This window comes from Podarcis liolepis (genome assembly GCF_965112155.1).
Source record: "Podarcis liolepis genome assembly, chromosome: 4".
Classification (NCBI taxonomy): domain Eukaryota; kingdom Metazoa; phylum Chordata; class Lepidosauria; order Squamata; family Lacertidae; genus Podarcis; species Podarcis liolepis.
This window is the reverse complement of record NC_139558.1, coordinates 42,188,565-42,215,427: the sequence shown is the minus strand read 5'-3', so window position 1 is coordinate 42,215,427 and position 26,863 is coordinate 42,188,565. Positions and strand designations below refer to the sequence as shown.

At 41.8% G+C, this 26,863-nt stretch overlaps 2 protein-coding genes across 7 annotated transcripts in view; one reads left to right on the top strand and one right to left on the bottom strand.

Annotated features, from left to right (window-relative positions):
• PPEF1 (protein phosphatase with EF-hand domain 1) overlaps positions 1-16,359 on the bottom strand; it is a 36,167-nt gene extending 19,808 nt beyond the window's left edge. For 2 of the 5 annotated variants that reach the window (XR_014525797.1, XM_083501915.1), the window contains exons 1-6: positions 15,885-16,359; positions 12,229-12,451; positions 8,451-8,578; positions 7,863-7,923; positions 3,228-3,385; positions 610-724 (exon numbers count right to left, since the gene is read on the bottom strand). Coding sequence is in view for 3 of the 5 variants with exons in the window: in XM_083501915.1 (XP_083358041.1) it covers positions 610-724; positions 3,228-3,385; positions 7,863-7,923; positions 8,451-8,578; positions 12,229-12,280 (514 nt within the window). In the remaining 2 variants the exon portion in view is untranslated. Of the gene's footprint in view, positions 1-609; positions 725-3,227; positions 3,386-7,862; positions 7,924-8,450; positions 8,579-8,929; positions 9,441-12,228; positions 12,452-15,884 lie in introns of those variants that run through there. The other 3 variants (XM_083501914.1, XR_014525798.1, XM_083501916.1) reach the window with 3 other exon arrangements.
• RS1 (retinoschisin 1) overlaps positions 14,116-26,863 on the top strand; it is a 32,477-nt gene continuing 19,729 nt past the window's right edge. The window contains exons 1-2 of one of the 2 annotated variants that reach the window (XM_083502127.1): positions 14,116-14,252; positions 24,331-24,440. In XM_083502127.1, the coding sequence (XP_083358253.1) occupies positions 24,389-24,440 (52 nt within the window). In that variant the 5' untranslated portion in view covers positions 14,116-14,252; positions 24,331-24,388. Of the gene's footprint in view, positions 14,253-14,969; positions 15,055-24,330; positions 24,441-26,863 lie in introns of those variants that run through there. The other variant, XM_083502126.1, reaches the window with a different exon arrangement.

Genomic DNA, 26,863 nt, shown 5'->3' with positions numbered 1-26,863 from the left:
TTAAAAATGCCAGGCGATGAGTCATCAGCCTTCCACCCCCCCACCCCCAATAATAAAGGGAAGACAGGAAGGATTTGTACTGCGAGGGGGTTGGGGAAGTGTAACATTCCAATGGCAGCTATAAAGACCACTTACCACTGGCTGGTGGGGAGTGGGAGTTGTGGTCTGGTCTGGCCTGGCCAAGGTGGGTTAAGGCTGACTTTGGGCATTGCTGGGGGAGGGGTTCATTTCTGTCTGGATGCACAGACAGGGGCTGATGGGCCATAGCACCCTCAAAATGGTGATTGGGGAAGGGGGGTCACCCCAATTTGATGTATGCCAGAGGGCGACCCTTAACCTTGGTTATCCCTGCCAAAAATCAACCAGTAGGCAGGCTGGTTGAGTCAGGATACACATCCAATGCCTACGCCCAAACCTGCTGACACCTGTAATCAATAAAGCTGTGGCCTGCTTAAATCTCCTTTTGGTTGTCCTGCGTTTATTGCACCTACATATTGCCTTGGCCCTACAGCGCCTGGGCCTGCAACCACAAATGCTAGACAGTCCTACAGATTCACAATATACTTTAGATATCAACCCGGTGCCACATTTCTCTTAAGGAGAACTCACCACAGATGGTTATTTCCTTGGTATAAGAGGTGGAGAGGTGTGTGATGTTTGGCATCTGCTGAAGGACCTTCCTGGTCTCGTGTAGCAGCTGAAGAACGTATCGGGCGTGGAGGTGCTGTACGGAGTCATGCAAGAAGAAGAAGAAGAAGAAGAAGAAGAAGAAGAAGAAGAAGAAGAGGAGTTTGGATTTGATATCCCGCTTTATCACTACCCGAAGGAGTCTCAAAGTGGCTAACATTCTCCTTTCCCTTCCTCCCCCACAACAAACACTCTGTGAGGTGAGTGGGGCTGAGAGACTTCAGAGAAGTGTGACTGGCCCAAGGTCACCTAGCAGCTGCATGTGGAGGAGCGGGGAAGCGAACCCGGTTCACCAGATTATGAGTCTATTGCTCTTAACCACTACACCACACTGGCTCTAAATGATATATTACAGAGAGTCGTTGGAAGAACTCCATCCCCAAAACCCAGTGAGCTTTGTGCTTGCACACAGTTCTTGTCAGCGTGACAAACATTTTCCAGTCATGACTGCAGACTTGGGGGATCGTCACTGCACAGATGAGCATGGAGATGGGGTTGGACTCGATGGCCCTTGTGGTCTCTTCCAACTCTATGATTCTATGATCTCTAATGCAGTAGCAGCGTTGGTGCCCATACTATATTAAGAATCATCATTTTATTTGTATGCCACCTTTCCCTAGGTAAAACCATGCTCAAGGTGGCTTACAACATGACAAGATTTACATGACTGCACACATAACAAAAGTAGCTTAAACATGGAATAAAACACATCAAAAAGCACACAACTGAATTGAACAAATGCCACATAAATCATAATATCTAAAACAAAGATACCAAAAATTGATATCAATAACAGAAACAGAAACCCCTAAGCAAAACTCAGCCTCAGCTTTCATAGCTGGAGTCAGTCAGTCAGGCCACTGCCTTCCTCAGCCAGGCAAGGGGGCGGGGAGCCAGCAAGGCAAGGAGCAGGCCTTCCAGGACTCACAGCCAAGATGGCCTCTGGCCTCTACAGCAGCCTCAGCTTTTGTAGCTGGAGTCAGTCCAGGCCCCACCCTCCCAGGTCAGGTGGACAAAGGCAAGCAAAGCAGGGATCATAGTATCAATATTGGGTTGTAAGTGTGTGTAAGGGATGTAGCTCAGTGGTACAGCATCCACTTTGCTTGCAAAAGATCCCAGGTTCAACTCCCAGCATCCCCAAGTAGAGCTGGGAATATCCCCAGTTTGAAACCCTAGAGAGCTGCTGCCAGTCAGTGTGTACACTGAACTAGATGGACCAGTGGTCTGGCTCAACATAAGCCAACTTCCTATGTTCAAGTAATGTATCCCGCTGTCCCTATTGTTTTAGTGCGGCTCTTGACACTGCCAGGTATACCCAGAGACCGTGGAGTTCAGTTTTAGCGGCCAACAGATCAAAGGAAGCAGAAATGCCATGGGATGGGATATCCAGCTTTGCAATGTCCGTCTTTCAAATTAAACCATATCCCATTATAGCTAAAGAAGTGGAAAGCATAGGGCTGTGTGAGTCTCCTGCGCCAAATGCTCTCAAGAGCAGCAGCAAGTGCCAACAATGACTAAGCAATTGCTAAAAAAGCGTGGCAGTGGAAAGAATTATGTTTTCTTCTCTGATGAATGTATTGGGGTGAATAAACAGCCTTTCAACAGGAACAGGGCTGGCAGAGCAACCTTTTTCGTAAAGCTGTCAGTTGAGGCCTGTTGTGTTTAATGGGATCACAGAATTGTAGAGTTGGAAGCGACTCTGAGGATCATTCTAGGCCAACCCCTTGAAATGCAGGAATATGCAAGTGTTCCATACGATGTTCGAACCTGCAACCTTGGCGTTATCAGCACCATACTCTAACTCACTGAGCTATCCAGGCAGAATACATACATACATAATTTTATGTGTATGCCACCTTTCCATGATTAAAACCAGGCATCCCCAAACTCAGCCCTCCAGCTGTTTTGGGACTACAGTTCCCATCATCCCTGACCACTGGTCTTGTTGGCTAGGAATGATGGGAGTTGTAGTCCCAAAACAGCTGGACAGCTGAGTTTGGGGATGCCTGATTAAAACCATGCTCAAGGCAGCTACATGAAAAAATACATAGTTACAAACCTAGCAAAAGTAGTAATAAATAATAAGTAAAACATCAAAAAGTGCACAATCAAATTAAATAATGCCCACATAAATCATAATAAGAACTAAAAGAAATATACAAAAAATTAGTATCAAAAATAGCAACAACCCCCTAACAAAAGACCCCTCAGTAATACCCCAACCCTACTCCTCAGTATTGCATCTGCTATTACATGTGCTTTCTTGTCATTGTTTTCAATGTACCGTAAGCTCCTTTGAACATTTGGAAAACTGGCATACCATTATTTTGGTAAATAACTAAATGCACCATTGTTCATCGCTTTCAATATGCGCATATCAAGTGCTTACAAATTCCTTTCCCCCCACCATGATGCACATTAGCCTTCCACGCCCTGCTGTCTTAATGGTGTCTAAGATGCCCTTACGATTATCAGCTGACACTTTTAGAGAGCCCATAAAAATAAAACAGAAATCCATTTAACCATTGGTCTGAGCTTGCCTGTCGGTGCTTGAAAGCCTGAAGAAGAACATCAGTGTCAGCAACAGTGAGGGGAAAACAAAGGTGGGGCCCGTAGTAGGAGGCAGGGACCTCAATGGTCTGTTCATATTCTCTCATTGTATAATCACTGGTGGTGGAGAAAAAGTTAGAGCTGACGTCTATAAAGGAAGCAGAAAAGCAACTTACAAAATTTTAGTTAGTTGTCAACAAATGTGCCTTTGGATAACGAGTTCATGAACATTTGTTTAAATTGATGATATATTCAGCGTAACGCCAACAAATATAACAGACACTAAAATCCAAAGAACCTTTTGGGCATTTGTAAGAACAAGGAAGAGCTTTGTCATGCTCAGTGTTGTTCTGACTTTGGGCCCAGTTTTGGCATTGAAACCTCCTTGGTTGCCCTTTCCTTTATCAGGAAAGTGACAGGACAGATGTTTTTTTTTAAAAAAATAAGATTTTTATTAAAGATTTTCACAATACAGTACAATAAAAGCTACAAAAAAATACAAACAGATCCTGTAAAATATGGAGTCTTCTCCTAAAGGCAATTTTCAGTCCCCACCACCCACAGAAGGTAGCAGCCCTTCCAGCTCTCACCTTCCTTTCTCCTTCAAGCCTCTTTCCTTTGGAGACCAACATTTCCCTGTCTCCCACCCAGGGCTCTCCATCAAACATCTACCACCCCACATGAGTACACAATCCCAAACATATGACTCCCAAGGAGAGGGGAGAGAGGGGGGGGGGACAAGAAAGGAGAGACAAGAGAAAGAGTGAAAAGTAAAAAGACAAAGGGGGAAGAAACTTTAGAGAAAAATAAAAGGACTTCTGATGTTCCATCTGCCAGTTACATTTTTAAAAAGAAAGATTATTTAAGACATTCAGTCCACGATCTTCTCCACTTTCTGTTAAGCAATATTTATTTTAAGTCAAAGTGTCTCAGAGTCATTCATTTCTTTTCCCCACAAAAAGTCCAAGAGCGGTTCCCGAACTATTATTATTGGTAAATGTCTGCCATGGTTTCCCCCCTTTAATATTAACTTTACCTCCATTAATTGCCAATTCTCCCTACTGAATGTCAATTCTTCCATCTATTTCTATGTTAAAATCTCTTGACAGGAGAATTTTAAATTGCTGCTGGAATCTTATTGTTTTGCTGTACAGATGTTTCAGAGATAAACCTCCCACCCACAACCACAGGACTTCTGATTGTGATGAGGTCCAATTCGGGTTCAGGAAAACACAAGTTGATCTTCCTCTTCAGACCTTCTCTGCTCAAGAAGGGAAGGCTCATAACTGAGGAAGTGGGAGACACTCGGCTGGAGCCAGTGTGCTTGACTCCATGCCTCCTACTCAGGGCTCTTTTGTCATCCACAGGACTAAAGAATAATGTTTCACCTGTGCTTTGTGTATGATATGTGCAATTCCCACAGGGGAAAAGCTTCGACAAGTATGGCTTAAAAGAAAACTATCAACCAACCTTGGCATTTATTGGAGGACATGCCAGCTTGTGCAGGGAAAACCACTAATTACTTATAAAGGAACAAGGACTATGGCAAACAGACTGAGTCACAGCAGCCTACATTAAAATCACAATTATAAAATATTGTCAGGAACAAATATTGCCCCAAGAGGCATTTTCTGCGTAAGAGCACACTGTAATTGAAATGTGCTAAGTGTGATAAGAATTTGGAGTGCTTCTTAAAAGTAAACATTATTTCGAGTTATTTATTGGCTTCCTTGCTAACAACCCCAAACAAGAGCCACAGTCCCTGGTTTCTCAGCATCAGTCATTGCAAATGTGCACTCCCTGCTATTTGAAAAATGGGATTGTTAGTCTTTTAAAAATATATATTATTTACTTTGAAAAATTGGCATTACAGAACACGAAAGCAAAACTTTCCCACATACCTTCACACATACAAGCATATACATCATATATACATAATATTTACATATACCAATATATAAGAGGCATTCTAAAAGCCAATTTCATATATACCATGTAATTTAAACTCTTAATGGCAGCATATAATTTGATTATTTTTCTGTTATGCCCAGTTCTTTTTCAATATATGTTTCTACTGGGACCAGTTTGGCCATTTCTTCTCTAATAATTTTATAGCGATACATCATCAGTTAATTCTTTGTCTCTGAAATGTTTCCTTCATAATTCCCACCACCATTTGCGAATACGACTGCTTTTAAAAAAAACCAAAACCATGACATATGGTAAAAAATCACCTTTTACTTATGGATAAATCCAGGACTTACTTTCTTCTGGCTTACTGATCATTTTACTTTTAAATGAAGTCCAACACAATCTTAAAGCAAATTTATTTATGGATCATAGCTGTCGAGAAACTTGAACCCTTTTCAAACAGACATTGCCATGCCTCTCTTGGGATTTCTCTATTCATATGTTTATTCCATCTCAGCATATAGTTATAGACTATTTTCTTACATTTTAAAATATAAACTGTTTCAAATTCAGGACTCAGCTATACAGCTGCAAATAAAACGTTTTGAAAGTGTTGTAAAGTGCAATATACAATTGTGACACTAGATGGTAACTGAGCTATAGCAAATTCAATGCATTTTTCAAAACGATTTTTTAAAAAGCTTTATCACAATGTATTTAACATGTGTGTAGATTCCACCTAAGTCTTATCTCTTTAAATCTCCTGGCTTCTGATCAGTCCATTTCATAAAGTCCCGATGTGCGGATACTGATATCTAGGTGGAGCCATCTTCACTTTAGTCTTTGATTGTTCAACGGTCTGTATATTTTTCCAATCCTGGTATGTCTCTAGTCTGTTTTCTTTCCATTAAAAAAAATCCTAATTGCCCCTTCAGACTAAACCATGAATCTTCCACTAGAGATGCCAATGGAAAAGTTTTAGATGGGGGGGCCACTAGGGGCGCATTGGAAGATGGCCGACAATACCATCTCTCCGACCCACACGGGGTAATTAAGAGGCTGTTATGGGAGTAGGCAGCCTCCCTTGTTGCCCCAAGGAAATGGGGAACACTGCCCTTGCCTGCTGTGCCCATAAATCACCCCCTAATTCGAAAGAAGGGGGTGAGGGCCCTAGGCAGAATGCCCCCGTGTGGACCTCGGCTCTCCTGGACGCTGTCTCTGATTGCACACTAGCTGCAGCAATTTGGAATAATTAATTACAAAAGAAGCAAATGCACATATTTCAAGTGAAGAAGGGGAGTGAAGTCTGCTAATTTAAGTGACCTCTGCGAAAGAAGACGACAGGTTGGAGAAACAGGAATATTTTACGATGAAGATACACCAAAGGCTGGGTATGTTGACAACGGGACTGAATGGGGGGGAACCTTTTTTACTTTCCTTCTATGTGATTTACAAGAACCGCTCCTCATTAGAATCGTCGGTTGAACTGACCCAAGCAGGATGATTAAGGTCTGTGTGGAGATAAACTTTAACCAAAAGTATGCTTTATGGAGATCGAGAAGCAATAAGAGCTTTTGGAATGGCACAGCAATTAATTCGGAGTCGCCATCTTGCCAAGGGATTTATAGCCGGGAGGAAGAACGGACTTGTTTTCAGACTGCATTCCTGGTGAATCTCCTCAGAGGTTTTGAGAAAGGAGGCAGATTGGTGAAGATTAATGACGCTAAGACTGTTTCGATGTATGGAAGTGATGTTATATGGAAAACGTCTGGATATGGCTACTGGATAAAAAAATATATATCCACGCAGGATTACAAACTGTTCTAACCAGCTTGTGGAGACTATCAGAGGTCACAAAGAGAAAGGAAAAATATATGAAAATAACAACAAGAGATGTGGAAAAACAATAAGAAAGGACTGGATAGTACTGTGAACATCATAAGGTTAGATTTGTGGACATTAAAACAGCAGTAAGAAGCAAGAAGTTGATTGGATCCCCTTCGGAACTTGAAATATGGGTACCTCCAACAAAAAATTAAAATTCGGCTGTGTAATTTGGAATTTATGTAATTTGGTTTGATTTGATGTGATTGGTCAGTTAATAAAAAAAAAATCTTAAAAAAAAAGAAAAAGTTTTAGATGGAGAGAAATAATTGTTTATATCAGGCGTAGTCAATCTTTTTATACCTACCGCCCACTTGATGGGGAAATTTCCTTACTGCCCACCAGTGCTGCATTAATATGTGTCGTAGAAGCCCCTACCGCCCACCTGGAATCCTGAAACGCCCACTAGTGGGCAGTAGGGACCAGGTGGACTACCCCTGGTTTATATTGATCCTGGATTCCTGAGCAAACATTAATTGCATAGGACCCCCCTTCCTAAACTGCTTTCCTAGTCTTTCTACTTATCCATAACTAGTTTGAAATGCTTTTCTTTTCTTTTAGATCGTATCCTGGCATTGTCCACGCCACTTCTGCTGCATCTGCACAGTCATATTGACCATTTGACTGCTATTGCATTTGCTACACAGATGCAGGTTTTCCTGATTTGAGAAACATACAGTTCCTCAACTAGCTACAGGTACATGTGCAAAGATAAGTAGTTCCACACATATATGCTCTTGGCTGCACTGGCACACATACACATGCCATTTTTTTTTTTTACAAGATACGCACATGTAACTGCTCTGAAAACGTATTCAGTCAATCCTTACCTGGATCAGTTTCATTGGCCTTAGTAAAATGGTCCAGCATGAATGTGAAAAACTTAGATAGCTGAATAAGAAAAGACATCGGTTAGTTTACAAGCAGAAATGATTATATTACTTTGTCTTCCCCTTATTTGAAATAAGCACGCTGGCTCCATCTACACAGTAACAACCCTGGCAAAATCTCAAGCCTCTTATATCTCCATTGATAGGGACAGTGACACAGTTGAGCAAAGCTGGCTCTAAATTTAAGGGTCTTACCAGGGGTGTGTGTCTATGTGTCTTTAGATGATAATGTGCATTACTTTGCTTGTGTCACAATTCAAAATTAGCATTATTTTTTTATTAAAAAAGGCCTGATATAAATGAAAATAATGTTTCGCAGTTTGTAGATGTGCCTGATACTAACCAGCTTCAAAAAATGAATGGCATGGTACTAATTATATTATATTATCTTCTTAAAACTTAAGCATCAACCGTGAGAGGGAATAAAAATTTACAAGCTACATTATCCGTGATGAATATAATCTGAAAAGCCGGCATGTTCTACCTCACTAACAGTTTGCGTCAAAGAAAAATCCACAGAGTACAAACCTGTAGCTGTGCTTGTTCTTCTGCATATTCAATTGACTGAAAGATACTCAGGGCATATCTCCGCCTCATCTCCAGCCGGGCCATGTAAGAGCGATACCACCTTTGAATCAGGACAGCTGCTTTAATGGCTGCCAAGACATGAAGGGGCCAGAAAGAGAAGATTAACTGTCCACAACTAGTTATGCAGATCTCTGGATCTTTGGTTCTAAAATGCTGTGTGTGAATCCTGCTCTAAAACGCAGAAGGCTAATCATGGCTGCCCTTTTAACCCTACCAGCACTCCTGCATTTAAAGTTTGAGATAATCTCATGGCAGAGACACCTTCTGCAGCCTGGTGCTCTCCAGGTGTCCCAGCCAGGTCAGGAGACTGCTGATGTGCCCATGCTCTGCTTACAAGCTTTCCACAGTCACCCGGTTGGCCACCATGGGAACAGCATGATGGACCACACCACTCTTGGTTTAGGCAGGTTTCTTCTTACTTTCCTGGGAGTCCTCTTCTCTGAAGGGCTGTCTGGTCCAGTTTAAGGCAAAAGAAGGGAGAGCTGAAGTTGTTCATCAGCTGTTAGTACCTGGAGAGCAGATGGTCAGGCACACAGGGCCACCTGGGAAGTTTTTTTCTCACTGTGTGTTTCTATTTCAATTGAAGTAATTATTTCTAAATTTGTATCCAGATGTCTAAATTAACGCATGCTCCTCCCTTAATACACCTGAGATGGGGCAATACTGGGAAGGTTTAGGAGGGGATACAAAGCTAAGATTGTCTTTGGAAGCATTGCTGTACAGCTCAAAAACATTGCCAGCTGTACAATAAATTCCAAAGCTTCTGAGGCCAAGAAGCCTATGAAAGTCACATGGGTCAATATCTTAAACACATTCAAGCTCGCACATACAAAATATCATTCGTTATAAACAAATGTAGGTTAAAGTCTCAGGTGATGCACAGCAGCTCAAAATTTGTTTCAGTGTGTGCCCTGGAGTACCAGTTTTGCTAAATCCCAAGTATTTGGGTCATAGCAACTTGCATGAAACGAAGGGAAGGGCATTATGAGGTCATAAAACAAATAGTGCTTGCATTATGATTTACTAATGCAAGTTTTTTACAATAAAAAAATGAATTTTATTATACAGTAGGCACACAGTTGTAAAATACTATTTTATGCAGAAGCTTCTGAGTACAGTGGTACCTCGGGTTAAGTACTTAATTTGTTCCGGAGGTCCGTTCTTAACCTGAAACTGTTCTTAACCTGAAGCAGCACTTTAGCTAATGGGGCCTCCTCCTGCTGCCGCGCCACCAGAGCGCAATTTCTGTTCTCATCCTGAAGCAAAGTTCTTAACCTGAAGCACTATTTCTGGGTTAGCGGAGTCTGTAACCTGAAGCGTATGTAACCTGAAGCATATGTAACCCGAGGTACCACTGTACAATCTGTCAAAAACAAATTGTTGTAGATAATTATTTTTGGGTTTTTCAAAATTTAAAACATTTGTTTACCTATAAAATATGCATTGATAGTATTTTTATAGCACCACCATATTAGTGCCTAAGAACTGCACATTAGTTAGACTCAGCTCCAGGCAAACTGTGTGCAAGTGATTGCTATATGGTCCAAAATAAGGTACTGAGAGATTCATAGATCATAGGATATTAAACAAGTAGTAGCCTGCCTTTATGATGCGAGTCCTGGCACAGGAACATCACACTGATCACAGCTCCTGATTTGATTATTGCAATTCTCACTCAGGTAGAAGTGTTGCTTTGTTATTAAGACAATTAATTGAAACTCTAGAGACTTAGAATCAATGACATCAGTCAAGGCTATTCCCAAAAGGAACAGTCAATATTTCCAGAATCTATTTGCTATGGCAGAAGAAGCAAATGGATGTTGCAGAAGAGATACAGGAAAGTGTATGAGAGAGATGGCATTGCTGAACTTAAACAGGACTGATGTAGATGACTGATGTTGACCTGACGTAATCCATGAAACGTTGCGAGTGTGGTTCCAATCCATCTGATGGCTGGGAAACAGAATTGACATCTGTTTTGTCACTTCAGGCCTAGCTGAGTCTAAGACAGGCCCTGAAATCCAATTCTATGCATCACTTTGTCTTCCTTCCACAAAGACTTGCTTTTGTGTTCTACACAAGGTACAAATATCTGTCTCCTGGTGGGATTTTAAGCAACAGTATCCAGAGAGGGAATCTGTTTTGATGGGGGCAACCAAAACATTAGATGCTGATGGCAGACTAGAATAAAACCTATGGGTGATGGAATGGAGTTCTCAGCCAAGGCCAATTCCACGGTGGAGAATTTTCCTTTCCTTTTTACTTCTCATCCCAAATTCAATCCAGGCTTTCTCAAACATAAATGATGAATGGAAAGATACATTGACCTTTTCTCAATGACTATTGATGATGGGACATTATAGGTAGTGGCTGTTTAAAACAAACAAACAAACAAAACCACGAGCTTTTGTTCCGCTGCCCTTGCATGTGGTGGCAGTATTCCTAGCTTCCATCCCCCAACAATGGCTCATTGGAAATGATGTTTCTAAAAGGCACTCTATCATTTTTGCACCCTGAAATTGGTAAGTGGTTGCTTTTATTTCCCTCTTTTCGTGAACCCCCGTTGAGTCTAATTTAGAGGGAGATAATTGCCCCAAAGATATTCAGATCCTGGCTAGTAGTCAGATGCCCAAACTGTTGGGATACTGCCAGGGAGACATCATCCATCAAAACTCCACGTCACCTCCGGACGTCCATCGATCTCCCGTAGACACGCAGTATCAGCAATTAGCGACATGAGCTCCAGAAATAGCTTGCCACATTCCAGAGCTGATGCACGCTCTATCAGCAGATAATGCACAGCGAAAGATGCATGCAGGAGAGCATTATTTACAATTTTATTCAGCGTTGGTCAGAACAAAGAAAACATGACTGCCTGCTTCGGTGTCTCAGGCACAGAGAGAGAAACGAAAGCAAAGACAAAACATAAACTTCCTGTGAACAGGAAATACGCAGACTCTGTGACTCACAAAGCCTGCTCCCTTTTAAGGTGTAACGGAAATATCCTAACACAAACAACTTGCTGGATATTCCTGAATGCCCTTACAGTAATTGCGAGAATTCCAGGTTTTATTTACATTGGACTAGCAGTCGAGAAGGAGTTCTAGGAGAATGAGTTCCATACACTAAGAAAAGCATTGAAAATATAAAACTACAGCTTGCTGGTCTCTTAAACCTTCAAGTCTTCTCAAACCTCCCCTGCATGTCACAACAGAGCCTATTTTAACACTGGAAACGTACCATGTCTGTGAAGTTTCTCTTAATCAAACCTTTCTTGTCAAGAGAGTAAGAAACACCCTGGCGAAACATTTGGGAGAGCACTAAGAGATGTTAATATACATTGTGCCCTTTTGCACCAAGACTCTCAAAATAGGCACCAAGGTTTGATGCTTTAAAGCAGCCTGGTCCCATATGGTTTTGACTAAACTCTCATCAGTTCCAGCAAGTAGATATATGCTGGCAGAAGTTGAAAGGAATTGCAGTTAAAACCATATGGAGGGGAATCAGGTAGGGAGAGGTTCTTTAAACAGAGAACTGATGGCTATATTATCTCAACACCTTCTTGAGTCTTCTTCATAGTGTGTCCTCTAGCCTACCAGTCCAGCAGAACCACCTGGGATGGTCCAATCTACAATCAGTATCTTCCAAATTAATGCAGACAATAAGTTTGTTTAAGTAGCACATCAGAGAATGGAAAGACCACACACAGGTTATTTACCTCTTTCTGATTTGTTCACCCGCCTTGTCGTAATAGAAGTGCCACATCCCATGACTTCAGTTGAGACTGGGGTGCTGATTTAATATTTCCTCATGGGCGACGGTTTTCTTCAAGCCATCGGTGTTGCCAACCATACCATCTTTATATTCATCTCAATATGCAACAGTAAACGACGATTCCCGGAGAAAACTACGCCTGCCATTGGCCCTAATAACAGAGAAGACTGCATGACAAAAATAGATACCATATTGTTAGCCACTAAAGTGCTGAGCAGCAGAAATAATTAACCAGGTTATCTATGCACCGGTGAAGGCAGTGCAGAGATTTGCCGGTAAACACTAAGCACACCATTCCAGCTTTTGGTACTGTTGGCCAAGCACTCCTGACTGGGGATCCTGCATAATGGGGTGGGGCAGTAAGGAAGGAGATCCACAGGGGCCTAATCCAGCATAAGCAGCCACATTATAGTGGAAAACACTGGGCACAATTGTAAATCACACTTGTGGATATTTGTGGAAACCTCTATCATTGTATCAATGTACCCATCTTGTGAGATTTGATGGAGCCAATCAGAAGCCATGTTAGGGGACAGGGTGACAAAGTGATCTTGGGGACAGGGTGACAAAGTGCTGCTGATTTACATGTAAGTAAAAGTTGAGCACAAACACACATATCATACTGCCATGTCCAGCTATAAATCAGGTAGCCAGAAACATAAGGATGTTAAACAAAGGGAATGAAAAGAAGCAAAAGGATGCCAATTAAACCTTTGTTTTTTTGTTTACTTGTTTGTTTGTTTTTTTCAAAATGCACAAGGCCTTTCTGCAGTCTGGCTCAGGCAGTACAATTACTAGGCAAGCAGACGGCCAAAAGCAAGATGAAAATGATTTCAAGATAGGGACGGTGTCTGTGGCAACAGACCGGGGGGGGGGGGAGCTTCTAGATGTATTATGCAAGTCTATTCTAATGCTTTTAAGTAATACCACCATCAGCACTGCAATGCTAAGAAGGAGAAGGAAGGAAGAGAGAGAGAGAGAGAGAAAGAAAGAAAGAAAGAAAGAAAGAAAGAAAGAGAGAGAGAAGTCCAATTTAGGCATTCAATGTGGGTGCATTTAAAGTGGGGACATTAGGGGCATGTACTCAAAGTCTACACAAAGATCTGAAGTGTGTGTTAGGTGGAGGTATTTAGAATCTTTACCACAATTGGGAACCCTGAAAATGCAGGGAGCAATCTGAAGCAGAAGAGATCAGCTGACAATCAAAGCATGCACGGGAGAAGAAACAGAAGATGGTGGCTCCTAGCTTCAGTATTTGTCTCTCATTGGTGTACAAATGTATTCTCTCTCTAAATATATAGGTACTTATTTAATTGTCATAGTTGATAAGAAGGGCTTTCATAGGTGAATCTGAGACAAAACAGGAGGTAGGAGCTAAGCTAAGGTGTTGTCTCACTAGGTAGGGCAGTGGCAATCCCACTTCTTGGTCTAGAACTAAGTCCACATTTCTCAAAAGACATTTTTCTGGCCAAGATTTCAGAGTACTTCCTTTTTCTCACCCCATCTAGAAAAGGGTCGTTTTTTTCTGGTCACACATACACACACATATCCAGGGAATGATCACAACACATCTGGCACTGTGGAAGATGCAATATGGGAGTCAGGTTGCCAACGCAGGTATTACTGCTGCCACTTGCAGTGGTGGTGGGGGAAACAACTTTAGGGCAAAAGAAAGACGCTGACCTACTAACACTGCTAAGTAGTTAACCTTACTATTGGAGAATTTCTCTTTTCCCTGGGAAAAGTTAGTCCCCTCCCACCATTTCTCTTTCCACAAATAGGGTGGGGAAATCTGAAAGACATTTGTGCCCAGCCCTCATTTCTGCTTACAAACTGCCTTGTCTTGAACCTATTTTGAATGTTATATTCATTCCTTGAATATTACTGAAGAAACAGCAACAGAGCATGTGCAGTTTCTCACCTACTGGTCACTACAGGATTCAGTACATAGAATCCTAGAGTTGGAAGGTACAAAGGTCATCTAGTCCAACCCCCTGCAATACAGGAAAATTAGCCCAACATGGGGCTCAAACTCACGACTCTGAGATTCAGAGTCTCGTGCCTTACCAACTGAGCTATTCTAGGTAGCTAGAAGAAAATTTAAAAGCAAAGGAAGTCTGATTTCAAAGCAAGTTTGAGTCCCAACTTTACTCATTTTAGACATGAAAAATATTCAGTGCTAAAGTAGTGTGTGTGTGTGTGTGTGTGTGTGTGTGTGTGTGTAATGTAACAAAGGGAATTGTAATAGGAAAACAAATGAAACACAAAGCTGGTAGCATGAGTGTCAAACGATACTCATGTTTAGGAAGTTATACTCAAGGCTGGGAATGGGGAAGAGATTCAGTTTGGTTCACAATTTAAAGGAAACTTTCTTAACTTGTACTTCCCAAAACAATATACAAACAAATACAGCTATATTTAAAAATTTGCAGTTCCCCCAATGTTGTGTTGCAGTTTTCAAACCAGAAGTGTACAAAAAGTGTATTAGTGAAAATAGCATACAGAATGTGCTACATCAGGAAAATGTGCTTGAAAAATGTGCATAATGGGAGATGTACACAATAAAATGCTGATGAATTTCTATGAGGATTTTAAAATCAATCAATCAATCAATCAATCAATCAATCACAAATGGATGCAGCAATGTGGTAAGCTGAACTTAAAAAACAAGAAACTGAAATAAGATTTACCCATCCTTACTCAAGACCAAGTTTATGCTGAAACTGAACAATTAAAAAGATGCCTCTGGTTTTTAGAGGATGACTAAAAAGTAAGTAATTTCCTAAGGGGCTATGATTTTCCCACTCTACCCTGATAGAAAATGAAGGAGAAAAATAATTCCATGCTTGCTGAAGGGTTGTTAGAAAATAAATAAATGGTGCAGACGGAAATCAATTAATATGCATTACATGAAAGAACTATGCATTGTTTAGGAAATATGTGAATACCCCATATGTGGATCCAAGACTACATTTAACACAATTCTGGAGACTGGAGTGCTGGGATTTCAAATTCTTTTTAAGGGAAATTGTAGTTTTATTTTGCAACACCAACACTCTGTGAGAAGGGGGATCAGATGCAGCAGATAAGGGGGATCATGTATCTTTAACAGGTGTGCAGAAGAGGAAATTCTCAGGAGTGTAGCATCCCTCAGCACCTAGGTGTTGTGTCACAACAAATTTTACCTGCCACAACTCCTTCTTCTGCACAGTTTTTAGCCACTGTAGCCACCCAATATCTCTGGACATGAGCAGGCAGAAAGAATGCGTGGGCAGCTAAATATTTAATCTAGTTCTACCCCAACATAAAATGGAGTTTACAAAACCCCAACAAACTAAAGGCAGTCAATATGTGACTCTGGAGTCTGTGATCTTAGAAAAGGCTGAAAATAAATAAAATCAAGGCTCAAACTATGGATCATAAATGATTGTATTTACTTAGAAATATTTTTTATTTAGATGGGCTCAATTGCAAAGAAGCGTGTCAGCAATGGCAATCTGTGTCACACCATGCACTCCTTCTCTCCACCAACATTGATTTAAAAATAAAAACAAATGGTTAAAATATATCTACCAAAACAAAGGTACACAAAGAAATTACCTTATGTCTTCCATTGCATCAGCAAAGAGGTTTACTAGGCGTTGTAAACAAGCTTTCTTCCTGGGCAGAGGGTACAGGATGCGATATAAAATCAATTGACATTCCAGCTTCCTTCTTGGTGGTTCATATTTGTGCTCCTCTTACATTTATGCAGATAGAAGATTTATCAAGGAACAGCTCCTTTCTGCTTCTAGCCAGAAATAAGAGCTGTGTTCTGCAGCTACGAACAGCAGCGCAGGCACAATGATGTATTGGAGAAACCTATGTTGTTACCAGGCTCTCTGAATCTCAGGCAGACAAGTGGATGGCTAAAGTTATCTGCTTCACGTTGGAAACTGCTTCTCAGCAACAGCCATTATAGTAATAATGAACCACAAACTAGCATTATGGCATAAGATAAAGCGTTTGGTGAAGCATGGGAAGAGGCACTAGAATTATTTAAAAAAAGGGGGGGGACAGAGACAATGCAGGTCATACTCCAAGTTAATAAAATTTTCAGAGACCATTTAATACTCAGTACCCGATTAGCCTGGCCATTTCCACAGCATCTTCTCAATGAGCTTGTGAAGACCATTAGAAGGGAAAATACAATGAGGGAACAAAAAGAACTTTGCAAGTTTCTCATTCTGTAACACAATACCACATCATAAAGCCTTCAGTTTCCAAAAGCAACAGAATGATATATATCATCAACACAATTTTTAAAAATCCATATGGCTTAAAGGGCCAGTTCTATTTGAATAAACAGTGAATGCAACTTAGGAAGTTTCCCTGAGTCAAAAATCTATTACTTGACTGTTTGGACTAATCTATACATGTCAGTCTACCTTTGTGGTAGATAATGAGAACAAGAAAAAGGTGAAGACTTGAGCTACATCTCAGGTTGCCTACAAAGGGGATCATGATAACATGCAACCTGAGGAAACAGCAGTGAATTTAGTTTCCTCTCTCTCCGTTTCCAGAGTGGTAGTCATGCCAGTCTGATGCAGCAACAGGCCTTAGCTGACATCAAACATACCTACTTTATGAGATGGAGCAGACAGCCCTCACCAAAGAATCATATGCATATTCCTAACGTACATATGCTTTTAACACAGTGAGTGCAAAATATATAGACTGGTCATAGATGGGAACAAAATGTACACTGAAACAAGAAAAAGCTAGTGCTTATTCAGCTTTAGACATATGTTTTCTACATATTGGTCAAATGAATGCACATTACAGATTCTAAAACTACGTCGTAACTTTTATTAAATGGACTCAGGCACATCATACAAAGTTCTGCCTTGTGGTCCAAGAGTCAGTTGACCCAATATGGTAACCGGACAAAGCAAGTTACATTGGGCTTAACACACCTGTTAGCAAAAGCTTTGTGCCATTAACATCTGCATAGCAGACAGAGGTCAACAGGTGGGTTTTCCACCAGCTTGGCGATGTAGTGATGGAAGAAGGCATAGTACTGGTGTCTACTTATCCTGCAGCTGTTAAACAGAGAGTCCCTGCTTATTAAAAAGATTATTGGTGCTGTTTGGGATGCAAAATATTGCTGCAGATCATGGGAATGTTTCTCCTTGAGTAGAAATGGTTTCTACATCATTTGAACAAATTAAAAACCTTTTATACTATTTGCTAAACCTGAAATTCATAAGCTACATTGCAGCATTCTTATTTCAGGGTCATCAGTTTAGTAAGTGCAGAAAGTGCTTTTTAAAAGCAATGACAGGATAGGAGAGAGTAAACAAACAAACAAACAAAGAGTAATACTATGTTTGTACAGCTATTCTTTTTATCTCTCCTGAAGAATTTCATGATTCATGATAATGTTTTGTTTTCGTTTTTTAAAAAAATAATTCACTCCCTGAGGACTGAACAGCAGCAGTCTTCAAGAAAAAATAAAGGAAAGAAAGAAAGAAACAAGATCATTTTGATGGGCAGCAATTTGGAAGCTTCTTGTCATCAAGACAGCATGAAAAATGAACCAGGCAAAGGCAAAAGGGGGACTGGCAAACTGTAGCAGCTGTCAGATACCAACCATAAAGGACAAGGCTTAGAATTAAGCAATCTGTAAGCCGTTGAAGGAATATAAGCAGCTTCCTTGTACTGAGTTAGACCGCTGGTCCATCAGAGTTCTTTATGCTGATGGGCAGTGGCTTCCCAATATATCAAGCAGGTATAGTATGTTTCCCAATCCCAGGGATTGAACCTACGATCTTCTGCATGCAAAGCAGATGCTCTACCACTGAGACATGCCGCTGCCATTATTCCCAATATGGCTGCAATTATGGCAGGCCTCCATTATTCCTGCTGCCTCTGAGCCCTCAAAAGTCTGTTTTTAATTCTTCATGCATACACAAACATAACCGGCTCCACTACCCCACAACTTTAGTTGACATACAGCAGTCATATATATACACCCAAAGGACAGTGCAGGAAGAGTCTCATCTACCTCAAAAAACTCCACCTTATTTTGAGAAAGGTGAGCACCAAAGGTAACAAGTGGCTTCTCCACTCTCAACGAGGATTGACAGCCCTCTGCTGACAGAACACCATAATCTGCTTCAAAGGTAAACTGGAGCAAAATAGTATCTCAACAGACCTCATCCTTCGGGGTATTGCGTTTTATGTTGTTGCATTCCAACAGTATCTGCTATTTATTTATCCTGAGGATTTTATAGCGCTTTTATCCACATATGTGGATAGTGTGAAGATGATGTTAAATCATTTTAACTAATGCTTCTTATTTCAGTTCCTTAGCTTGACTAAAGTTATTGTTATTGGTTAGCAGTAGGAAGAGTTGTTGTTTAGTCGTTTAGTCGTGTCCGACTCTTCGTGACCCCATGGACCAGAGCACGCCAGGCACTTCTGTCTTCCACTGCCTCCCGCAGTTTGGTCAAACTCATGCTGGTAGCTTCGAGAACACTGTCCAACCATCTCGTCCTCTGTCGTCCCCTTCTCCTTGTGCCCTCCATCTTTCCCAACATCAGGGTCTTTCCCAGGAGTCTTCTCTTCTCATGAGTTGGCCAAAGTATTGGAGTCTCAGCTTCACAATCTGTTCTTCCAGTGAGCACTCAGGTCTGATTTCCTTCATAATGGATAGGTTTGATCTTCTTGCAGTCCATGGGAAGATCAGTCCAGTAGGAAGAGTAATTAGACAGAAATCTAGTCTGAATACTGTAGGGTCTGTTGGGGTACATTTCCCACTGTCCTTCATATTTTATTCCAGATCAGAATTATATTTTTATTTTTTGCAAATTTATTATAACATTAGTACGTATACTGTATGCAAGTTATGTGGTAGCACTGGGTTCAATATTATAAAATTCTAGGGAGGTTAAGAGTGACAGACCCCCAATTCATATTATGTTTATTTCATTCTAGTCAAGTAGTTTTAAACAGATGTGGCAGCGGTATTATAAATATACATACACCTACATCTCTCTTCTTCTTCACTTAGTCCATATCAGTGGGCCTTTACATGAATGTATAACTGGTAATAAAAGCATGTGGCATTTCAGGAGTGGGCAACCTAAACTGCACCTGCATCCCAGGTTTTTCTATATGGGTCAAACAGAAAGATTATTCCTTCTGTGAAGCAGCTGAGCTGATATTCTCCATTCCACTAGATCAGAGCTTTCCAAACTATGTGTTGTGACACGTTAGTGTGTCGCGTGAACGCTCCCCGCGCCCCTCCCAGGGCGGGAAATGTTAAACTTCCGGTTTGCTAGTAAAACTGAATTACGGTACTGTGTCGCAAAATGATGCATGTCTGAAAAGTGTGTCACCAGCATGAAAAGTTTGGAAAGCTCTGCACTAGTTGGCAAAGCCCCTTCAGTCAGTAGGGCAGCCCCACTTCCTAATGGTTAGTAGCTTATAAAAGATACAGGATCCTTTTTTGCTCAAAAGATCCTGCACCTTTAAAAGCTGAAAGCTAGTGCAGAATTCAACAGGTGCCATATCTCAAGAACCTCTTCTCATATGAATTGAGCAGGACCCTGCAATCATCTTCTGAGGCTTCTTCATGTGCCCACTCCACAAGAGGTATGGAGGGTGGCAACACAAGAATGGCCTTTTCTGCAGTGGCTCCGTTTGTGGAACGCTTTCCCCAGGGACGCTTGTCTGGGGTCTTCATTACATTTCTTTAGGCGCCAGGTGAAAAGCATTCCTTTGCAACCTTGCCTTTGGCTGATTAAACATTCTTTCTCACCAGTTTTCAAATGAGTTTGTCACTGCTTTCTACAAAAGTTCCAAAATCAGCACAGGGCAGAAAAAGATAAACAATACAACCTAATAACAACACTGGCTAGTAAATTAACCCAAGATCAGTTCAAGAGAGAATCCTATATAGATTGCATTGCATTCATACACACCCTTGGCCCTTTTCTTCTTTTCCCAAATTGTGAAATGCAAGCAGTGGCTAATTTGCTAAATGACTCCAAAAACCGTGCTTGTGTTGAACAGGCTGCAATGAGGAAGGAAAGCGCAATTAGTTTTGTTTTTGACTCAAACCAGAACTACCGAAGACATGATGAAGGCTGCAGCCCTAATCCCGTTTGCCTGGGAGAAAGCCCCATTAATGTCCAAGGGACTTACTTCCGAGTAGACCCGGTTAGTCTTGCTCTGCTAAATAACTTTGCTATTCGGATACCAAAACCGGTCGACCTGCACGCTCGTCCCTGGCTTTTTTTAATCTATCCCCAATGATCACAGCAATCACCCCTGGGACCGTGAGCAACAATCGTAATTATTTCCTTGATTTATTTTGGCAGCGGCGTAAGGAAAGGAAACAAACATTTCATACGTGGAAGCAACTTAAGGCAAACCCTGTTTTTCCCCCTTCTCTTCATTGCCGCGGAAACGCAACCCCGCCTCTTCCTCCTGGCGCGCCTCCGCTTGCACTGGGCGAAGCCAATGACAGAGCAGGAAACGGCAGACACCACGAAGAAGGAGATTGGCGGAAAAGGGAGCCGTCGTGACGGTTCCATAGTGTAGTGGTTATCACGTCTGCTTTACACGCAGAAGGTCCTGGGTTCGAGCCCCAGTGGAACCACTAAGTTGTTTTTTCTTTCTCTCTCCCACCCCCGCGCCTCCTTCTTCGTCCTAACCGCGGGAGTTGCAGAAATCTCACCTCATTCCTCCAATCCCCTCTGGGTAAACTAATGGCAAAGGAAGGGGGGAGGGGAGAGAGAAGGATACCCAATGCACAAAGTCGCCGCTTTATGATGGCTGAGTTCCGGACACTTTTGCTGCCCGTAATTATTTGCATTCCAAAAAGGTGAAAGGGTTGCTCAGCTGAGCGAAGCTTGGGGAGGCTCCGTCCCGCCGTCTCCTCAATCTGAATCTCCCCGGGAGAATGCACCCAAGCGTGGGCTGCGCTTATTAAGAGTGGCGCGGGGAAGGCCCTCTGCACGCGCTCAGGGGCACCCTCGATCAACACTACTTCTTCAGCCACGGCAGCTGACGTTCAACAAAGGCTAGTTAGGGGGCCCAAACGCTCAATCGCAGGAAAATTCTTCCTTACGCCTCCAGCAATCAAAAGGAGGAGCCGCGTTTATCATTGCGTCGGCAGCCTCCCACCCGTCCCAGGTGCCGTCGAAAGGGGGAGAACTAAGAGACTGCGTGGGAGGGAAGAGAAGCGGCTTCTACACGGGACGACGACGCCCCTCGATCGCCCTCCCCCGCGGCAGGATTCCCCCCTCGGGTGGGCACGCAACTGCATTGCAACTGTAACGTGTGGAAACGCAAACACGCTTCATGCTGCTACTCTCTTTCCTCCTGGTTTCCTAATCCCACCGGCTGCCATCCATGTAGGCTGCACGAGCACTGCGCCCACATTACACCCATGCAAAGTGGGGTTCGGAAAATAAAGAGAGGCTGATGAGTTGGCTTGCAGGCAAAAGCTGGCGCACGCCGCGATCCCTGGCTTTCCTCTGGGTTGCCAAGGGAATCGCACCCCGAAAAGGAACTAGCGGGAGGCGGCCGAAAGCAATGTAGTTCTGCTCGCGCCTGCCTTCATTGCATGGCTGCTGCTGCCGCCGCCCACGCTTCGGCTCTGTGCGGCAGAAATGCAGAGCAGCCTCGACAAGGATGCGGGGGAGGCGAGGAAGCTCGCAGGAGGCGCGTCCCACGCGGATGCGACAAAGAAAGGCTGCTCTGGGTGTTCCCTGTTTCATAAGATCACGTATTCCTGGGAAGAGGAGGGAGGAAGCGGGGGACGGGGACCGGACAGGTTGATTGAAAACTATACTGCTGCACCAGGCTCTGCATTTTAAGATCAGCGAGGCTATATCCCTAAACACGCTTTTATAAAGGGAGTAAGGCCTATATGGTACATGCTTTTGAGGAAACGCACAACACGCGTTCGCTCAGCATCCCTTCACATGACATCACGCCCTTTGCTCTCTGGCCTTTTTTTAAGATTTGTATTTTTCTCACTGTATTGGTGGCTTCAAGTGTTCTTCTTGAAAGAACAGCACTCTGCTAGAACTGAAGGGGGCAAGACTGCGTTTTTTCTCTGGTTCTTTAGGGATTCTTTGTGAATGGGCCTGAAGGATGAAATTTTCCTAAATCAGGTTAGCTCAGAGTCGCGTGCCGGTGTTTATATTTACGCAACGCACCAGTGCACGAAATGCAGTTGTGATCTGTTTTCACGATGATACAGAGGTTTAAAAATAGATTGGAGAAAGGAGGCTGGATTGCAGGGAGGGTCAAGCCATATGGCATGGACGAAGGGATCGTTTTTCATCTGGGACTGTTTTGTGACAAAATGGTACATTGTGCTCATATGTGATCATACTATACTGTATACGGTATGCTGAAAAGAACGACGGGCACGTCTACACAGTTGCTACTGAATTAAGAGCCGTACTGAAGTAAGAAAGGTATCTCTGCCTTTGGAATGAAGAACGATTATACAAGGATCACAACCAAAATGCAAAATAATCTTTAATCAGTTTTTTTAAAAAAATAATAATCAGACAATCCTAACTATGGCTAATTTGTTTTTGTAGATACGAGTCTTGGCAAACTTAAGCAAAGTGGAAATGTATGTACTTATTACTGTGTATTTTTGTTGTTGTTTAGTCGTTTAGTCGTGTCCGACTCTTCGTGACCCCATGGACCAGAGCACGCCAGGCACTCCTGTCTTCTACTGCCTCCCACAGTTTGGTCAAACTCATGCTGGTAGCTTCCAGAACACTGTCCAACCATCTCGTCCTCTGTCATCCCCTTCAACTTCTGCCCTCAGTCTTTCCCAACATCAGGGTCTTTTCCAGGGAGTCTTCTCTTCTCATGAAGTAGCCAAAGTATTGGAGCCTCAGCTTCAGGATCTGTCCTTCCAGTGAGCACTCAGAGCTGATTTCCTTCAGAATGGATAGATTTGATCTTCTTGCAGTCCATGGGACTCTCAAGAGTCTCCTCCAGCACCATAATTCAAAAGCATCAATTCTTCGGCGATCAGCCTTCTTTATGGTCCAGCTCTCATTTCCATACATCATTATATAAATTGAATAAATGATAATACTTATTTCTGTGTATTGCATTTATAACTTTCCTTCTCCAAGTTGCTCTGGGTAGTCTACATGGTGTCTCTTCCTCCTGCAACCTTCTTAGGCAGCATAGGGCCGTTGACACAACCAATCCAGTATCTAACTTTAACACTTTGAGGATAAAGTCACTCGGCTCCACAGCAAGGCTGATGCTGCTGTTGTGACAGCTAAGGTGTCCAACTCAACGTTTAATCCAGAGTTATGGGATCAGTTCCTGTTAATGCAGTCTGTCAATGTGGAGTCAGGATACTTTGTGGTGCATCTGACCACCTGCTTGTTAGAGCCTTCTCTATCATGGCTTATTAAAGCTAACCTAGGTCCATCCCCTAGGTCCATCCCCTTTTGCCTCCTGGGGGGTGGGAGTGGGGGGCATTATGTTCTAATCTGTAAAACACATTCTAAACTGCTTCCATTCAAATGGCAAGTTATTTTATGTGGGTCCATTAAATTTCTTAAGCGGATGCATATTAATTTCAGCTGTTGTGTGTATCATCTCCAGAGCAATGTGTGTTTGTTGAGGGAAAACCTTAAAGAAAGATAAAAATCCTAGACCTTTCACATTATCCACATGTCAAGGACCTGTCAGACCCAGAAGATTTAACCATGTTTTGTGTGTTTGAATCCCCTAATTCCTGTTCCATCAGTATATATCCTTTTATATTTTTAAATGAATTTTTATTTTTTAAAAATTGAATACCACTTTGATATTTTAAAAATATTAAGTGGTTGGTAACCGTTTCTAAAGAAATAAATGTTTTGTGATGCTTAGAAGAACCATTACCCTTGATATTTCCTTCAAAGCTGATTGTAGCTTACTGTAGTGAATTAGTGTGTCTTGGGTAAACCCCCTAAGAGCTAAAAGAGGAAGATGCTTAACGAGACTATGCTTAACTTAATCTCAGCAGAGAAAGCTGTGCCACACAATAAGCAGCCCTAGCTGAAAGGTGAAAGAAAATAAAGATGCTTTTCAAGATAAGAAGTGTGGTTCTGTGTCTTCTTTTCTGGTATAAAGGTAAGCACCAATCGTGCCTGCTGGGCATTTAAATTGGTATAATTTGTGAAGATTCTTGTTGAAATTCAAAGGGTGAATTTTATTTTCTAGATAAATGCTGGCGTTTGTAGTTACCCTGCACCAGAGGAAGGGGTGCTGATATTCTAGTGTGTTTTATCAAATAGCTGTGTGCAAATGCCAAACAGCCATTTTAAAAGTTGCGGAATAAGAGGGAAAGGCCAGAATGTTGCTGGGAGGGACTAAGTTTATTTTATTGGAATAGCTATATCCTATGCTATCTCACAAACTGATGTATGAAACTCCTTTTGCTATGTGCCATGAGGGCTGCTGTTCCAAGAAAGTAAGCCTAACGTTCCTTGGGATCACGGAACATGATACATGGTTCTTTGGGTCCAAGCCAAAGCCTAAGAAAAGGATTACTGTTATGATGATCTGCTGAACTGCAAGAATGATTTTTAGCTTATCATTAACCAAAGGTTTGGCTGTGCGCCTCCTGTTAGCAACTGTACTCTTTCCATGCAATTTTCTAGATGACCCCCCCTACCCCCCAATCTCTCCACAACCTGTTTGAAAATAATAAAAGGCTTTGGTAAAGCCAATCATATGAACTATTGGGGGTAGAATGAGCTGTAGACAGTGCAGTGATTAACAGCACAATCCTAAACGTATATATACTTAGAAGTGCCCCGTTAAGTCCAATGGAATTTGTCCCTAGAGAAGTATCTGATTGCATTCTAAAATAGTCACTAACTTCAATATTTGCAGATGTGAAAATAAATGGATTTGGGGTCCTTCCTGACCTTAATTCACCTGCTTGTGCCAGATAAAAGCAGTGCTGGCTCTTAGTATAGATGTTGTAGATCTTGGCTGCTGTCCTAAATGTACATAAGTTGGCATAGAATCATCTGCTTCATATGTCCTGAGCCAGCACAAGTGCACTGGAGATCATAGTCCAGCCTTTGAATAGCTAGATGATAAAATCTCTGATTTTCTTAGTACGTTTAAACTAACTAAAGTATTATAATGGTTAGATTAGTGTGCACAAACATCTATTGTACCTCTGTGACTCTGAACATTGTATTCCTTCAGTTATTTGATATCTTTATATTCTTTATTTTGTTTCGTTTATTAAGGAAACTCTGTGAACAAAAGTTATAGTCTGTCAAAGTATTTGGATGTGGAGTTGTTTTTCCTGTGTTTTTACTCCGATACTTTCTCTGTGTTTGGGGCAAGCAGAAGGTAGAGCTGACTATGCTGGTGGGGTTTGCAGTAGATCGACAAGTTTCTGACTCTCTGAGGTTTAAATAGTAGTGACAGTTTAGCTGTTTTTAAAAAATAGGCTGCTTTGACAACAAAACACTCAGGTTTTGAAACTTCTGTGTGTGAAAGAACTGAGTTCAGTTCTGGTAATTAGAATGTTACTGGGCTGCGCATATTCTCAGAGGCACCCTGGTCCAAAATTGTAAGTGAACAGAAGCCTTCCTGCAGTCACAATTTTAAAAATAAAGTAGATCTGCCCAGCTTGAAGTCTGCTCACCTCTGCTCTATACTGCTGTGATTTCAACATTACTGCATTTGCTTATCCACATTTTGACGTGTTTTGATGGATGCATCAATGACTATCACGATTAAGTACCATACATTCATATACCAGACTATCATTTTTGACTGAATTACCTGTGGTATCATATGCTTTTCTTAACATTCAAATCCAAAGATTCAACATTCTTTTAGGATTCCCAGCAGTTCCTTTATGTAAAGATAATCACTTTAACTCAGCATCCCAAGAGGTACTGCCAGGTCATTCACATAAGCTGGGAGCAATTATCTTGTTCTTTGTAGTAACCTGCTTATGAGTTCTTTTCCATTTGGCACGCAGCTCAGAGAGGAAACCATCTTCTGCTTTCCTCCTCAGATTAATTCTTTTCTGGTGTGTTACTGTACCATGCACGAAATAGCTTTGTGTGCTACACAAGGGAGGTTTCTGCTACAAGCAGTATCTAAGCAAACTTTAACCTGAACGCTAATTGAGTGCGAGGGCCAAATTATCTTGTTGGTTGAGACTATGGTAGCATAGGGCCTAAGGACAGCACATTATATATTGTCTAACAAAATACGCTGTGGTTGGTGGAAGACTTAAGACAGCAATCTTACACACACTTTACTTGAAAGTAAGCCCCATCTACACAGTGGGACTTAACTTCTATGAATGCATGCACACAGCTGCACTGTAAATTCTACTGCAAGATAAACCGAAAAACAATTTGGGTTGATTTCATCAAATTTCCCACTTCTATCCTTAAGTCCAGGTTATTGTCTGGATCCTGCCACCACAATCATTTCCAAGTAAGTAGATGGCAGAAGGCGATTATATGTGAAGAGTTTGCAGCCCAAATGTGTTGGCTGGTGCAGTTGTGGGTTTA